Genomic DNA, 18,621 nt, shown 5'->3' with positions numbered 1-18,621 from the left:
AGAGTGGAGCAGTCAAAAAGCAGAAGACGTTTGTTGTTATAACATAACCTTGTTAAGCTCTCGCTATTCGCTCTCATGTCATTTTTCTTCTCCCTTTCGTTCTCTGTTTGAAATTCGTTGAAATACATTAACAAATTATTTAATTTGTTTATAAGAAAATCATCTCTTGCGATGCGTGCGGTAAATATTTCAGGGTTTTCCTTTCAAATTAATTTGTGGTATTCACTCAAGTGCTACGAATATTGTTTATGTTTTCTTGTTAATTATGTTTTAGTCTTCTTCCTCCTCTGGCGTAAAGGTTCCGACTTGGAGCTACTGTTTAAAAAAGTTTTATTGTCACTCGGTAGCTGTTAAGTGTTATTGTTCTGTTAACAGCTTCGGTTGCTAAGCTATGTTGTAAAGTTCAATGTTTCTATTTTTGCTTTTTAATGATGTCAAATAATTTAAGTTACCTAAAGTTCAATGATATGTTGTTTAACTGGCTGGCAAAATAATTGGTTTTAATTTTTTCTTTGTCAGATCTGCAATTGACGTCATACATTCTTCAATGTTTTAGTACGGATACTATTTAAATCGTATAAAAACGCTTTTGTATGAAGTCAATGCCGAAATCAGGAACCCAAGCGTGATATCTATTACAAAAATTACATATATACATATTACATATTCTTGGAGATTATTGAGGCAAACTCCAAATGAAAATGCGAAAACGCTTTGAGAAAACTGTAGGCATAAGGTTAAATATCTTCATGGACGAGTATATTACGAACCTAGAAAGACTAATTCGCCACAGATCAAGTAAGTGAGTTATGCCGCGATGCATTTTTGACATGCGATGTCGTCAGTCAAATCGAATGAGGTATATTTTTGTAAAACATAACCTCGAGTTCTTCTGCGTCTTATGCCCGCAAGTACAAAATGAAAAAAAACAATTCGGACAGACAGAGGCGCACCCATGCTCCCGGGTGCGCCTCTGTCTACGTCGCTGACCCCCCTATAAATTATATGAATATATTTTGATGCTCCTAAACGCAGAGTTCTTGGTGACTACATAAATTCTTCGCAGAATAATTGTAATATTTGCCAATATATTGGCATATTATAGAAAAACCCCATTTCCACGTTTTGGGATAGTTCATATTGAATTCATGTTCATTTTCGGTATATCGAAGGTCCGAGCCAAATTTTCCAACCTCAATGTCTGTTTTCTCAGAGTACAAATAATTCACTTGCAAACCATTTATAAAGACATAGGCCTCATATAAAGCTCTCAGGCGATTTAATGATTTTATACCCTTCACCACACTGTGGTACAGGGTATTATGCCTTTGTGCATATGTTTGTAACAGGCAAATGGAATCGAGATAGACACATGGTTTCTTTCGAGAATATGCATAGAATCACTTTCTAAGTCGATTTATGCATGTCCGTCCCTCTTTTGATGTTAAATTGTAAACAAAGTACAGGTCGCATTTATAATCCGATTTGAATGAAATTTGGCACGAGTCACTTATTTGGCCAGGGACGAACCCTATTGAAATTGGAAAAAACCGGTTCAGATTTAGATATAGCTCCCATATATATTTTCGCCCAATTTTTTGTAAATGGTGCACGAAAGTCCCTGAAAATCATTCCATTTGCACGAATTTTGGCATAGCGTACTGAATTAAGTTTAGAATGGTGTGTGCTAAGTTTCGTGAAAATCAGTTCAGATTTAGATATAGCTCCCATATATAGTTTCGCCCGATTTTAGGAAAATGGTACACCAAAGTCCCTAAAAATCATTCGATTTGCACGAATTTTGGCATAGCGTACTAAATTAAGTCTAGAATGACGTGTGCTAAGTTTCGTGAAGTTCGGATCAGATTTAGATATAGCTCCAATATATATTTCCGTCCGATTTTTGGTAAATGGGCAGGAACGTCCCTGAAAATCATTCAATTTGCACGAATTTTGGCACAGCGTACTGATTTAAGTCAATGATGTTTCGTGAAAATCGGCTCAGATTTAGCTCCCATATATAGTTTCGCCCGATTTTAGGAAAATGGTGCACCAAGGTCCCTGAAAGTCATTCGATTTGCACGAATTTTGGCATAGCGTACTAAATTAAGTCTAGAATGACGAGTGCTAAGTTTTCTGAAATTCGGTTCAGATTTAGATATAGCTCCCATATATAGTTTCGCCCAATTTTTGTAAATGGTGCACCAAAGTCCCTGAAAATCATTCCATTTGCACGAATTTTGGTATAGCGTACTGAATTAAGTTTAGAATGATGTGTGCTAAGTTTCGTGAAAATCGGTTCAGATTTAGATATAGCTCCCATATATAGTTTCGCCCAATTTTAGGTAAATGGTGCACTTAAGATACATAGCTAGGCCGATTGACACAACGTACTAAAATTAATAAAAATTAATCGCTGGCAAGTTTCCTTGAAATTGGTTCCGATATAGATATAGCATAGCTTTCATATATAATTTTGACTTATTCATGTTAATTGTACACCAAATAAGCAATGGGTGTCTGATTGAGATTAAATTTTAAACAGTACGTAGGTTGATAGATTAGGATCACATATTTAAGATCGTTCAATTGCATGTCAATGTTCCTTCAAAAATGCGACGTCTTTTAAGATACATGTGTAGAACAATCCCAAAGTGGTGAAGGGTATAATATAGTCGGCTCAGTCCGACTTTAGTACTTTCCTTACTGGTTTGAATTGCCTTCTCACAGACTATGATATACAGTTGCGAAAAATAAAATAGCAACAGTAAGTAACCTATTCAATTTTGCTAAAAAAAATACCTATAAAATGGAGGAACGTTTTATGGAGAGATGAAAGGGCTGTATGGGAGAATATGTTAGACGACCACCGAATGCAGAACTTAAAAAACGGTTGATAAACCTTTTTAAGTATTGATTGTAAGGGTGGCGCTATTTTATTTTTCGCGGATTTTAAGCACATTTTTCGACCGAATTCGCTCTCTCTTCACTAAAAATTGTAAATATAGGTAAATTTTTTCGGAAAGTCCCACATAAGTATACCCCTCAATTTTCGGTATTTTGGGGTTCTTGTGCGCGTTTTTCCACCGAATTCGTAATTGGTATTTTGTAGCCCTATATGGTAACAAATCTCCCTCCCAAAAATATTTGCCCCCTTTTAGGGGTAGTCCCCATAAATCACTCTTTTTATATACACTCCACCACCTCCAAATATTCACCGGAGACCCAACAAAGTATATATATCCTTGACCAGAATAAAATTCTATGTCGATTTACGCATGTCCATCTGTCTGTTGAAATCACGATAGAGATCGCAATATTTAAGATAGAGCTCTGAAATTGTGTACAGACATTGCTAGGATATTTGATAAATGGGGGCTACACTACGTTTTAATGTAGCCCTCATATAATGGTACCCCTCAATATTCGGTATTTAGGGGATTTTGGAAACGTTTTTCCAACAAAACTGGATGTAATTTAGTTATTTGCGTTCTTATTGTATAGCACATCCTTGTACTACAAATTATTATTATTGCACAAAGTTTGAGTGGTACCCCATACCTCCACATCTCTGTACTAAAAGTGATTTCACTACCCAAAATGATCAATGTTGATCCTCGGTTTGGTGTAGTCCAATAGACTTTAGGCTTCTTATTTGGTAATAATTTTTTATCACGTCTTTTTCGGTATTTTAAGGTCGTATCATATCATGGGTTTTCTCCTAGGAGACCGCATTAATTGTACATATCTTGAATGTCATCCTCATGGTGGAGGATATAACAAGTTAGGCCGGGTCGAACTTAACATCGTTTTATTCTGTACTCGAAAGTATGCAATTCTAAGACGATTTTGCCGACTTAACTATCTGTTGTAATCATACTACCTTCGGAGGATATGTACATAAAAAACTGTTGTCAGGTTCGAGAATGAACTAAATCGACTAGTGCCTAGAATAAACATTTGGTATATTTAGCGTGATGGATGGTATTTTTTATTCGAAATTGAGCTATATCGGTCCTCAATTAGGTATAGTAATTACTAATGTAATCAATATTAATCCCGCTGTAAGTATAGCCTCCAGGGACGTTTGCATATAATTTTTTCTGGAATGAAAATTTGCATATTGAACCTGCAAACTCTCATCTCACCCGCCGAAATAAAAACATTTTGGAGTACATTATGTTTGTATTTGGTTTACATTATGGTTACAATCTATTGGTACAATGGTATAGATATACTTTTAGGTATATTCCCTATATTTTGTTTCAAGTAACTATTAGTATACCTATGGTGGAGGGTAGCACCCTATGGTGGAGGGTACCAAAGTTAGGCCCGGCCGAACATAACGTGTTTTTTATACCCTTCACCACACTGTGGTACAGGATATTAAGTATTTGTGCAAATGTTTGTGACAGGCAAAAGGAAACGAGATAGACACAAAGTTCCTTTTGACAATATGCATAGAATTACTTTCTAAGTCGATTTATGCATGTACGTCCGTGTGCCTGTCTGTCTGTCCATGTTAAATTGTAAACAAAGTACAGGTCGCATTTATTATTCGAATTGGATGAAATTTAGCTCATTCATTTGGCCCAAGGACGAACCCTATTGAAATTGGGAAAAATCCCATATATATATTCGTCCGATTTAAGGTAAATGGTGCACCAAAGTCTCTAAATATTTTTCGATTTGTACGAAATTTGGCACAGTGTACTGAATTAATCCTAGAATAATGTGTGTTAAGTTTCGTGAAAATCGGTTCCGATTTAGATATAGCTTCTATATATAATTTCGTCCGATTTAAGGTAAATGGTATAGCAAAGTCCCTAAATATCTTTCGATTTGTGTGAAATTTGGCACAGTGTACTGAATTAAGCCTAGAATGATGTGTGTTAAGTTTCGTGAAAATCGGGTCAGATTTAGATATAGCTGTCATATATATTTGCGTCCCGTTTAAGGTAAATGGTGTACCAAAGTCCCTATATATCTTTCGATTTGCACGAAATTTGGCACAGCGTACTGCATTAAGTTTGGAATGATGTGTGTTGAGTTCCGATTTAGATATAGCTCCTATATATAACTTCGTCCGATTTAATGTAAATGGTGTGTAAGTCCCTATAGTACCTATATATCTTTCGATTTGCACGAAATGTGGGATAGCGTAGTGAAAAAAGTCTAGAATGATGTATTTTAAGTTACGTGAAAACCGGTTCAGATATAGATATATCTCCCATATATATGTTCGTCCGATTTAATGTAAATGGTGTATCAAAGTCTCTATATATCTTTCGATTTGCACAAAATTTTTAATAAAGTCTAGAATTATGTGTGATAAGTTTCTTGAAAATCGGTAAAGATTTAGATATTGCTCCTATATATATTTTATTCCGATTTTAAATTGTGCACCAAAGATCCAAAGTTTGTCCGATTGTCACACAATTGTGTACAATAAAATGTAGTTAATAGAAATAAATCTCTGCAAGTCTCATTGAAATCGATTCATATATACATATATCCGATTTTACACAAAATTTTGCACAACATACTGAAATTAGTATAACCTAAAAGTTAGATATAAATTCTGCACCAAACTCCCCAGATGGGTCCGATTGGCCCAAATTTTTGCACAACGTGTGGTAAGCTTTGTTGAAATTGGTTCAGATTTAGAAATAGCTCCTATATATAGTTTCCTTAGATTTTACGTAAAAGGTGCACAAAAGACCCAAAGTAAGGCCGATTGACACAGCATGTAAGAAGTTATTTTTTTTTTTTGAAATCGGTTCAAATTTTTATAGGGCTACCATATATATTTTCTCCTGATTTTAAGTAAATGATGCACCAAAAACTTAAAATGTGGCCGATATGCACAAAACATACTGAAATTAGTATAACCTAACCGGTGACAAGTTTCGATAAAATCGATTTCGATATACCTTTTATATATATTTTCGTCCAATGTTATGTAAAATGGTGCACCAAATATATCCAATGTGTGAAAGGTATCATATAGTCGGCCCCGTCCGACTTTACTACTTTTCTTACTGCTTTTTATACCCTTCACCACACTGTGGTACAGGGTATTATGTCTTGGTGCATATGTTTGTAACAGGTAAAAGGAATCGAGATAGACCCATGGTTCCTTTTGAGAATATGCATAGAATCACTTTCTGAGTCGATTTATGCATGTCCGTCCGTCCGTTCGTCTGTCCGTCCGTCTGTTGATGTTAAATTGTAAACAAAGTACAGGTCGCATTTATAATCCGATTTGGCTGAAATTTGGTACAGCTCATTTATTTGGCCCAAGGACGAACCCTATTGAAATTGGGAAAAATCGGTTCAGATTTAGATATAGCTCCCATATATATTTTTGTCCGATATACGGACTTTAGACCCTGCAAATCATTCGATTTGCACGAATTTTTGCATAGCGTACTGAATTAAGTCTATAATGATGTGTGCCAAGCTTCGTGAAAATCGGTTCAGATTTAGATATAGCTCCCAAATATAGTTTCGCCCGATTTTTGGTAAATGAACCACCGAAGTCCCAGAAAATCTTTGGATTTGCACGAATTTTGGTATAGCGTACGGAATTAAGTCTAGAATGGTGTGTGCCAAGTTTCGTGAAAATCGGTTCAGATTTAGATATAGCTCCCATATATAGTTTCGCCCGATTTTAGGTAAATGATGCACTAAAGTCCCTAAAAATCTTTCGATTTACACGAATTTTTGCATAGCGTACGGAATTAAGTCTAGAATGGTGTGTGCCAAGTTTCGTGAAAATCGGTTTAGATTTAGATATAGCTCCCAAATATAGTTTCGCCCGATTTTTGGTAAATAGTGCACCGAAGTCCCAGAAAATCTTTGGATTTGCACGAATTTTGGTATAGCGTACGGAATTAAGTCTAGAATGGTGTGTGCCAAGTTTCGTGAAAATCGGTTCAGATTTAGATATAGCTCCCATATATAGTTTCGCCCGATTTTAGGTAAATGGTGCACCAAAGTCCCTAAAAATCTTTCGATTTGCACGAATTTTTGCATAGCGTACTGAATTAAGTCTAGAATGATATGTGCTAAGTTTTGTGAAAATCGGTTCAGATTTAGATATAGCTCCCATATATAGTTTCACCCGATTTTTGGTAAATGGTGCACCAAAGTCCCTATATATCCTTCCATTGCACGAAATTCAATACACTATGCAAATGTGGATTTATAAGTAAATGAAGAACTTAAAATGTGGCCGAACATGTGACAAGTTTCGATGAAATCGGTTTAGATTTCGATGTTTTGCTTTAAATTTATTTACATAATTTTGTCCCATTGTAAGAAGCAACTCTATATCTGACCAAAATTTAATATATGTTGCAGAATGACATGTTTAAGTTCATGTTAATGATCCTTCAAAAATGCGACGTATGTTAGGATCCCATCTGTTGAATATACCCAAAGTGGTGAAGGGTATCATATAGTCGGCCCCTTTACTACTTTCCTTACTGGTTTTATTATTGTTCCTTAATTTTCTTTTAAACATTAAACAACAATATTCTTTACAATCTTTTCGTTTATCTTGAGCACTTCTTTAAAGTACACCAACCATAATATGAAGACGTAATAAAAACACCAGTATTTCATAATATAATAATAAATATATGACGAAAAAATGCAAACAGATTTCAATTACTGAACCATAACCGTACAAAAAAACAGCAACACACTTAGCTCTAGCATCACCATGGAGGCAACTACGAAATATGTATTTCTCATTTTCATTATCAACTTCACGCAAAAAATATTTTCACTTCGTCTACTTCAGATACACCCAAAAATGTATAAATAGATATTCGTAGATGGCATAGCAATGGCTGGCAGAAAACACCCCACCTGAGGCATTGGACAGGCGGTCTGTGTACATTGTTGACATAACAGAAATTGTCAATAATTTGTTTTTCTTTTCTGCTTTTCATTTACGCCCAAAAAAGTAAACATTAACAAATTTCCTTTTTATGGTAATGACCGCCTGTCTGCCTAGGTGTTGTGCCAATGTTATCGACCACAATTTTGCTGCCCAAGCAATTGACATTTTCGGACCACCTTAGCTGATGGTGCAAAAATTGTGTAAAAGAGGAGTCATTAGTTGACAGCGGAAGGAAGGAAGTTGACGTTGTTGTTTGTTATAGTATTTAACTTTAGTCGGTACCGGTCAGACATTAATAAAGTTTTTAAAATCTATTTTTAGGCTGCCATAAAAATTCATATTACGTTGATGTGGTTCGCCTGTTGCAAAAATAATAAAGTATACTTTTGGGTGTAATAAAATTACTTAGGAAGGTATTTATTTATATGAGAAAAAAAAACTACAAAATTAAATGCTTGAAAAGATGACATTTATTCACGAGAAAGGCATTTGCATTAAAACAATATTTTTTTTTTTTGGTTTATTTTCCATGTTATATTTTTATTTGATAGTTATTGAATTCATATAAATATTATTACATACTAAAAAAATGAACTAAACAATATAATACAACATCTTCAACTCGCTAACAATTTAATGAAATAAAGTTCACAATTTTATTGTAATATCTAAAAAATGCTTTATTTAAATATTTGATTTGTTCCTGTACTGCATGAACCTACAATTTTTAACTAGTTTTTCGATATCATAAAGGAAAATTTGTTATCGTAGCAAAAAATGTATATTCTTGCAGTTTCTGGAACATATAATAAATGTAGACATTGAAAGAATAAAGAGTTTTTATTAAAGACGAACATATTATAAAAATACTTATTTTTTATTTAATTCCAAATAAAGTCAATAGAAAATCAGTACTGAGAAGAGAATTGTTTAATTTAGGTATGTGTCAAGTGGAAAAACATAAAATATTAAAAAAAATCGCATATTCATAATATCATATTTACGTCAAAAATCAAACTATCAATGATTAGTTTTTAATAATATAAAAAATTTATATGTTTTTGTACCCCCACAAAATGGTAAAAATAATGCTAAAAATTAATTTCATAATAATAGGCAAACGGATTATCTGATTTTAACGAAACTTTGTTTATCATATTATCTTTACGAAGCCTATATTATGTAGGAAGATGGGACCAATTGGTCCACTCTTTCTGGTACCTCCCCCACAGAGGGAAAAAATGTTCAATATTTTTAAATGCAACCAAACTTTCCACAACCTAATACCTTTACCAAGCCTAGATCAAGTTTGAAGATGGGACCCATCGATCCACTCTTTCAGGTACCTCCCCCACAAAATGGTCGAAATTGTGCTAAAAATTTAGTTTATAATTACACGCAAATGGACTATCTGATTTTAATGAAACTTTGTATAACCCATTGTCTTTACAGAGCCTAGGTCAGGTAGGAAGATGGGACCAATTGGCCCTCCTTCTGGTACCTCCCCCACAAAGGGACAACATTTTCAATATTTATAAATCCAATACCAGGCTAATGGAATGTCCGATTTGAACCAAACTTTCCACAAGCTAATACCATTACCTAGTCTAGATCAAGTTTGAAGATGGGTCCCATTGGTCCACTCCTTCTTGTATCACCCCCAAAGAGGGTCAAAATTTTAAATATTTATGAAACCAATATCGGGCGAATGGAATGTCCAATTTGAACCAAACTTTGCACAACCTGATACCTTTACCAAGCCTAGATGAAATTTGAAGATGGACCCATTGGTCCACTCCTTCTGGTACTTTGAACCAGACTTTGCACAACCTAATACCTTTACCAAGCCTAGACAAAGTCTGAAGATGGAATTCATTGGTCCGCTCCTTCTCTCTACAGAAGTCTACATTTTTTATATTTATGAATCCAATGTCAGGCGAATGAAATGTCCGATTTGAACAAAACTTTGCGCAATCTACTATCTTTACCAAGAATAAATCAAGTTAGAAGATGGGACTCATTAGTTCACTCCTCCGGTACCTCCCCCACAAAGGGTCAAAATTTTCAATTTTTCAAAAAAAAAAGAAAAAAACAGAGGAGTTAGATTAAGGGGATTCAACTAGCTGGCAAGAGAGCGTACATTATAAGACATGTAAGTTTGCACACATCTATTAAAGAAAAGTCCTTCAATTCGACGGCGGGTATGATTGACGATCACTGGAACATCATAATCTCAAAAATCCAAAGCAATTGGAAATATTACATATCTGGATGTGGTATGAACTAGTACAATTTAAATTGCTCGAAATTTTTTTTTTGCATATTTTCGACCAACTTTTTGGAATGTCGAAAATCGTCCCAAAGTCCAGTCTTAAACGTCCCAAAATCCAATCTTGTTCCCGGCTAGACCAATTTATATAGGTTGGATAATATGTGATGAGTGGTGCCATATCTAAAACTGGAAACAACGCCTATAAAATAGCAAATTATCAGTGATTTTGAAAATAATTTATCACAGATAATTAGTTCGGTGAAATATTCCGTCAATAGATCAGTGATTTTTCACAGAACATCAGTTCGTACCAATCAACAAATTGTCAGAGAAGTGAAAAACACCCATTTAGGAGTTCCACGGAATTGGTGAGAGGGTTACCGGAAAACGTCAATAAAGCCAATAATTTCCTGAAAGGAATCAGAAAGCAAAATTAGTTTTCACAAAAGCTCATATTAATTGAAATCCGGCGCAATGAACAAATATTATATTCTCGGATGAATTAAACATTAATATTTAAGTCTCAGACCCGAACATATTTGGGGTGAGAGGACCCATAAGTGAAAAACTCAGGCGTCAGTATTGTAAGGGTACTGTGAGGCGTGGAGGTGGGTCATTAGCGGTATTGGACTGTTTTTCTGGGTAGTAATGGATCGGATTGTTTATACAAATTTGTTAGAAAACGCAATAGTTTCCTTCGGCTTCTGGGTGTTTCAGCTTGACAATAACCACTAAAGGAGTCAAAAATCATGATTTAATCGAAAGAGATCCACAAACAAACACAAACTCTTCCCAAAAGTTCAGGATGCGAGGAATAGCATATCCGAGAATCAAATTGAGCTTCTTAAAGATTCGATGCCTCGTAGGTGTCCATTCATACTTCGAAGCAAATAAAGTCTTTGTCTTTTAACAAAAATATAAATTTCAGTAGTGTTTGGCGGGTTATTTGGGATACCATTTGTATTTTGTTTTTGCAAAATAGTCAGGCTTAATCCCAGTTTGTTGTTTTTATAAAAATACAACTATTTATTAGTGGGGAATGTATGGCATTGTCCGCCGATGGATAAGGCAGGGAAGACTATAGTTTCGGATCTCGCCACTGATCCTCATCAGTTCCCTTAGTTTTTTGTTGGGATATTCTCCCCAGAAGCTATAGCTTCGAAACTATAGTCTTCCCTGCCTTACCCCTCGGCGGACAATGCCATACATTCCCCACTAATAAATAGTTGTATTTTTATAAAAACAACAAACTGGGATTAAGCCTGACTATTTTGCAAAAACAAAAATATAAATATTTACCACGGACGGCTTGAACTTCAGAATGTAATTGTATTGAAAAATTATTCCTTTGGTAAAAGTATATGACTCGGCATACACGTAAGTATGCTGTTAAGAAATGTTGGTCAGATTTCTGCATAAATTCTGTTCAAAATTTGGTAAACACTATGTTAAACCGCATTCTGTCTGTTACTAAAATAACGGTGGAAATGCTAAATATTAATTTATTTATAAAAATATTATGAAGTTTATTTTTAAAATATTTTTTTATTTTAATGTGAGTTACACTCAAATGATTTTCATTCCATATTTTGCATTACTCTTAGTTTTTTCAAAATGTGTATGAAAAATGTTTTTGGTTTATAGTTGGGCCCAAACAAATGTCGACTACTGTGTCATAGGGTGGCCATCCTAAAAAAATATTATCAATTATTATCTTCTTCTGTATTCTTTATTAATGCCCCGCCAAATTTTAGGTATTTTGAACTTTGCAAATTTGGTAACCAAAAGGAATTTGGCATTACAAGTTGTTGGTAAATAAAAACATCTTCCCAGAAAAATTTCAAGAGCCCCATATGTAGGTCCAGCAAATATGAAGTAGCCGTAACTTCCCATCGAAATACCTATGCATTCCGGATGAATAAAAATTTGTTCACAGAAATTGTTCAATATAGGTCCATGTTTTGACATACAGTCGAGTACGGTTATAACGAACAGGGCTTATAACGAACTTTCTTTATAGCGAACACATTTCCTGCTTTACTAGGTTTGGCCTTACCAAGGACATAAGAAACTAATTTGCTTGGTCCCTACTAGTTCGCTATAACCGCAATTTACTGTATTATGAATGTTTGCGCCGTATTTTCGTAACCATTGACTGTAATTTTCATTTTCCCATAAAAAGGTATGGGCCGATTTAGTGCATTTTGAATATCTACCACATTATGTATAAAAAACTTAACTAATTTATTTAACGTGTTTACATAGTTGTTAGAATTGGGCAATATAGGTCACGTAAATGATCGATTCTCGTTCCTTTTTTTTAATGAAATATAGTTCCGACTCCTAGATAGTTCCTTTGAAACTCTCTCTTTCAGCGCTTTTTTTTCTCACATACTCAGTTCCGTGTGGATTTCCTAATGGATGAATAAATTGAAAATTGTGCAAAAATGAACAAAACTTGATTTTAAATCATTTCTATTTTGCAGAACATTCAAAAAAATGTTTATACAGTAGAATCACGATATACCAGTAGAATCTCGATATATATCTCGTCAGCCCTCATAGTTATATCGAAAATATCGTTATACCAAGTGGCATTTCTTCTTAGAGAAAACAGCAGAAAAAATTTATATTTTAATTCGTTTTTAAATATTTATTTTTATTGGTATTTTATATAAATAAAACAAGTAAAAAAATATCAGTCGGTGTTGCCGACAGATATATTTCCCCAGCCTATGGTTTGTGGTGGTCTTCGGAATAACACACAGATTTTATTATTAGCTTTATATAAGAAATATGTTTTTATCAAAGAGTTTTCGGATTTAATGTTGATCAAGTTTTATAAAATATTGACCATTTGTGAGGGAGGTACCGGAAGGAGTGGACTACTAGGTTCCATCTTCGGACTTAATCTAGACTTAGTACGAAGATAATGGGTTGTGCAACATTGGGTTCAAATCGGACATTCTATTCGCCTGATATTGGAGTTACAAATATTGAAAATTTTGACTATTTTTGGGGGAGATACCAGAAGGAGTAGACCAATGGTTCCCATCTTCGGACTTGATCTAGGGTTTGGTAACGATAATAAGTTGTGCAAGTTTTGGTTAAAATCTGATATTCTATTTGCCTGATTTTTCATTTATAAATATTGAAAAATATGAACATTTTTGGGGGAGGTACAAGAAGGAGTAGACCAATGGTTCCCATCTTCGGGCTTAATATAGACTTAGTAAAGATAATGGGTTTTGTAAAATTGGATTCAAATCGGACATTCCATACGCCTGATATGGTATTTATAAATATTGAAAATTTTGACCCTCTGTGGGAGTTACCAAAGGGAGTGGACCAATAGGTTTCATCTTTTTACTTGATCTAGGCTTGGTAAAGATAATAGGTTTTACAAAGATTCGTTAAAATCGGATTGTCCGTATGCTTGTTATTATAAAATTAATTTTGTGCACAATTTTGCCCATTGGTCCACAAGGAGTGGACCAATGGGCCAAATCTTCAAACATGATCTGGGCCCCATCTTCAAACATGACTGGTCGTTCTCTAGATTACAATGGTATATACGATTTCTTTTTTTGCAGTCGATTACAAAAATTGTACTCGAGCTTGACTACGCAATACTGGTGTACAACAAATTGTACAATTGGGAATTATTGAAAACTTTTTGTTCGTTTTTAGTTGGATTATAGTTCATTGTCTATTCATGTAATGTATTTTCAAGAATGTTCTCCTGTATTTATCATTTGTAAAACTCATAAGACCCTATGTTACTTTCTTTCTCATTTGTAACAAATTATAATCGATTATAATCAAAACCAATATATGCTTCAGTGCAAATTAATTTGAAAAAATATTCTATTTAACAAATTTCAACGTTTTCCACTTGTTTTTATAAATTCCAATGTAATCCAAATCCTTATACTTTCGTATACAAAAATATCACCCATGCCAATTGTGATATGACTTTTCTCTGTTCAATATGAAAATAGATATTCCTTTTAGTTTTTAATAAATTTCTTCTAAAATTATTTTTTTAGAATTGTCTTTTTTATTTATATATACATAAATATACCAAATAGTTTTAATACCTACTCAAAGTTGCCAATATACATATATGCATCTGTGTATGTATATATATTTGTTTGTACTTTGTAATAAATATCTCAGCATCATATCAATAAATATTTCCATTATCACGAAATATATATTTTTGTCTACGTATTTTTTTATTATTTTGTTCTCTTTTTGTTTTTTTACAATCAGGTGACAAAACAGAAAGAAAGAAACATAAAAGCAAAAACAAAAAATATTGATTTTCCTCTTAGTACTGACAATCTTGATATTACAATTTTGAATTTTTTTTTTTTTGTATTTTTTTACAATTCTTAATATTACAACAGAACAAAAAATGAAAAGAAAACATAGTATTTGTATTTAGGTGTAGTAGAAAGGCTATACACTTTGGGACTTAATATCTAAGGGAAAAATTACAATAACAACAAGTGTAAAAATAGTATTTTCTTATTTTGCTCACATTCACATTTATCATCATCATTTCTTTTGTTACTATTTTTTTGTATTTAATCTGCAAGGATTCTAGACATTTTATTATTTTACTTAAAAAATATAGTACAGATAACAATTTTTTAATTTTTTTTATTATATTCCCTACTTATGAAATTCTTGGTATTTCGTTTAGTGTGTGTTTTTCAATTTAATTTATATTTTTCACATTAGCTTTTTGAACTAAAATCTAAAAAAAAAATTGTTCACATAATCATGGCATTTATTTCGAGTTTTGGGAAGGGGGGACATTTTCTCTTTTTTTGTCATTTGTGAAACCAATTTTGATGACTTAGTCCTTCTTCATTTTCCGTTTTTATTATTGTTTATTACCATTCCCACCGATTTAGGCATTTAGGCAGCCATCAAAGCTCTATTCGAAGCTCGTTGTTAGTAACTCTGTGGTGTATTTTTGCTTACTTTGTTTCCTATTTATAATTTACGGGAGGGGGTGGAGGGGTTTTCAGGTAATTTGCACTTAATAATCATAATTTTGTTTAAATTATATTTTTTTGTTTTGTTAAAAAAATGTTTAACATTTATACGAGGTAAATTTGCAACTACAGTTATTCTTTTATAATTTATTGATGGTTGGTTGTTGGTTTTTTGTCGAAGAAGCAATTCTTCTCCGTTTAGGCCATTCATCAATGCCATGCGAATAGAACATGACTAACTAACAGATATCCTGTGGATACGATAATGCTACCGATCATTACGGGAAAACCAACTCTGCAATGGAATAAAATGTGCGGTGATAAATTAGAGCTATGCTTTTAATTTTCTTTTTTCAAATACTTACTTAAAGAATTGTAAGAAAGTAAATTTGTAACCGTGTTGCTCAGCAACACCGGCACAAACAACATTTGCTGAAGCACCAATGAGAGTACCATTGCCTAGATGGGAGGAGAGAAGAAAACAAGATTTTTGATTGTAGTTTTGAAAAATAAAATAAATATGCAAATTATGACTAGGACAAAAATTATTAATTATATTGGAAGAGCGAAACTGACCCGGGCAAACTTTGATTTGCCTTCAAATTTTATTTTCACTGCAAGTCTGCAAAGTCATGGCAGATTTATATTTAGGAGAATAATGAAAGGTACACTAAATCGAATATTGCACTATATTTCGGACAAGCTTCAAATTATAAGAAACACTCCCCACGCTTCATAGAGCATGTATAAAGTTTGGTCAAAATCGTTGCAGTAGTAATTGAGTTACGGTGCAAAAAAAAAACTAAATATTGCGCCATCTGTCGAATGAACTTCAAACTACACAGAATCACTTCTCACACGCCATAAAGTTTGGTCAAAATCGGTGCAGTAGTTTTTGAGTTCACGTAATTTTTTATATATATATAGAGAAGAGATTTGTAATTTTTAACAACAAGGTATCCTTATCTGCATTCCAAGTGCTGCCGACAAGCGACTTGAGAATCTCGTTCCTACTTTTCAACTTATCGCAGATAGCTGTGGTTTGTGCGGATTTGAACATTTTTTTGAGTAGTAAGTGGTCGGAATTGTGTGCCCATCGACCTGCACATTCAATGATATTCTCTTCAATGATGTCAATATTTCGTGGCGGATATTTTCATATTCCTCGAGTGAAAGAAGGCTGCTAACTCGCCGAGATAGGCGTTCAATCTTATACTATGTCCCTAACTATAGCACCCGACGCCATGATCTTACAATCATCTGCATACGTAATGATCCCAATACTGTTCTGGAGATATCACTCCACCCTTCGGAACTCCCTGCATCATTCTACGGGGTTTAGACTTCTTATTCTGGAAACCACGTTCGACTGGCGTCCACACATACAATTTATTATTCAACGATTCAAACTTGGACGGAGGATGTCCTTAAACAGCTGTCACACTTTTTGAGGACATCGAGAACACTTTGCGGTGTGAACGGCTGGTTAAGTCCTCGACTTATATGTGTGGAGAAGTCGTGCAACGCTGTTTTCGTTCTGTGTTGCTTATCGTAGATGACTAACAACTGGATAGCTTTCCCTAATGCTGGGGTGTAGGAATGCCTCGCTACTGGTGACATAAGTGACCTGCAAGAGTCACCTTCGCTAGTGTCATTGCCTGGCTTCAGTAGCGGAACTACCCTGCCCATTGTCCAGGCTTCGGAACGACGTGAGTGGCTATCGACAAATTGGGGACTTTGGTCAGGTACTCAACTCCGGGCTCGTCTAGCTGTTTCAGCAGAACCATGGTTATTCTGTCAGGGCCCATCGCTTTAGATGACTTAGCGTTACGGATTTCACATATAACATCATATATTGTAAACTGTGGTGGTACCTCCTCGACGGGATAATATGTTATGCGATGTAGTACACTCCGATACGCCCTGTCGCTCTCGGGATGTTCGACAAATTGTCGGTTAAATAACTGGCGCCGTTAAATGTGACTGAGGTCTTATCTTCCTTTTTACCAGAGTTTGAAATCGATTTAATTGTGGGTAGATGGTCAGAGCCAAGATAAATTCCGGGTTGCCAGTCGACTTCATTTATCAGACCTTGTGACGCAATGGTTATGTGTGTGACACTCTCCCTTTATTCAGGTGGGTGCATCCTCATTTACCGTGCAAAACGTGGAGCTATCAATATGCTCTGCCAGCACTGTTCCCCTCTGGACATTACCTAGAATCGAATGGCACAAATCATGATGAGCATTGAAATCCCCCAGTATCAGACGTTAGGCGAATAACGCGATTCACAGATATTAATCCGTGGTATATACACGTTAAGCAACTTTACCTCGGCATTTCCATATTTAACTGTGGCCATTTGTTCGATCAGGTGACCAATGAGACCCAATCATATAGAAACGTGTTTAGCCTCACACCTTTAATGGAGATACCAAATTGGTGTAAACCGCCAGTTAATTAGGTAAACCACATTTAAACTAAGGCTGGTTGTAGATCGCAAGAGAAACCTACATTCGGAACCTGTAAAGCCCCACTCTCTCTACTGAATAAATAAATGCAAACAATGCGGGAATTATATCAAACTATTTTTCATCCACTGCCAACCCTAAATGACAATTTTAGTCACTTCGTGGCTATACATTAAAAACATGGCTATACATTTAAAGTATCTATAATTGGTACGACTACGTTATTTTGAAAAGTTGACTTCGACTGTTTATACAGATTTCAATATGCTTTTCCATTAAACATTATTTCGTACACTCATTTGAATTTAATTTGAAAATTTCATTTCCACTTACCTCCCAGACATGCTCCAAATGCCAGAGCCCAAACCAATGGCTGTAGTGGCAAATTTAAGGTATTATTTTGAGCTAATGATATGGTAATTTTGACCATCATTGTGGTCAATGGTATATTGTCTACGAAGGCCGAGGCTATAGCGGAAACCTGAAAAAAGAAAAATTAAAGAATACCGGAAAAAAATATTAACACTTAGAAATAGTGTTCCACCAGCAGAACTTACCCATAAAATAATTAACACAGCCACCATTAAACGCGACTCCTCGCCAACACCTAAAATAATATTCTCTGTCATATTGCCAATCCATTCGATAAGACCCAATTCAGAAAGGGCCTCCATCAAAATAAATAGAGCGGCAAAGAATAAAAGTGTTGACCATTCGACACGAGCCAATATGGCTTCCATATCCTCAATGTCGGCCAATATTATAAGGAATATGGCACCCAACAGGGCAGTCCACCCCAGGGAGAGACGTTGCAACTCAGGAACCGAATGTAAGAAGAACAGACTTATCACAAACACCAAGGCACAAGAGCATTTGATGAGCAAAGGTTTGTTGCGTATGGGATACTAAAGAGAGTGTGTGAGAGAGAGAGGGAGAGAAGAAAATGTAATAATACAA

At 34.6% G+C, this 18,621-nt stretch overlaps 1 protein-coding gene across 1 annotated transcript in view; it reads right to left on the bottom strand.

The window, feature by feature from the left end:
* Positions 1 to 15,381: 15,381 nt before the first annotated feature.
* LOC133322805 (P protein-like) overlaps positions 15,382 to 18,621 on the bottom strand; it is a 78,534-nt gene continuing 75,294 nt past the window's right edge. The window contains exons 8-11 of the mRNA XM_061531761.1: positions 18,222 to 18,569; positions 17,998 to 18,145; positions 15,559 to 15,652; positions 15,382 to 15,488 (exon numbers count right to left, since the gene is read on the bottom strand). Of these exons, the coding sequence (XP_061387745.1) occupies positions 15,404 to 15,488; positions 15,559 to 15,652; positions 17,998 to 18,145; positions 18,222 to 18,569 (675 nt within the window). The 3' untranslated portion in view covers positions 15,382 to 15,403. The remainder of the gene's footprint in view (positions 15,489 to 15,558; positions 15,653 to 17,997; positions 18,146 to 18,221; positions 18,570 to 18,621) is intronic.

Source organism: Musca vetustissima, unplaced genomic scaffold (genome assembly GCF_032173495.1).
Source record: "Musca vetustissima isolate MV318-11 ecotype Yass unplaced genomic scaffold, APGP_CSIRO_Mvet_v1 utg8404, whole genome shotgun sequence".
Lineage (NCBI taxonomy): Eukaryota > Metazoa > Arthropoda > Insecta > Diptera > Muscidae > Musca > Musca vetustissima.
Note: the sequence above shows the minus strand (reverse complement) of the source record. Positions and strands in the feature narration are given on the sequence as shown.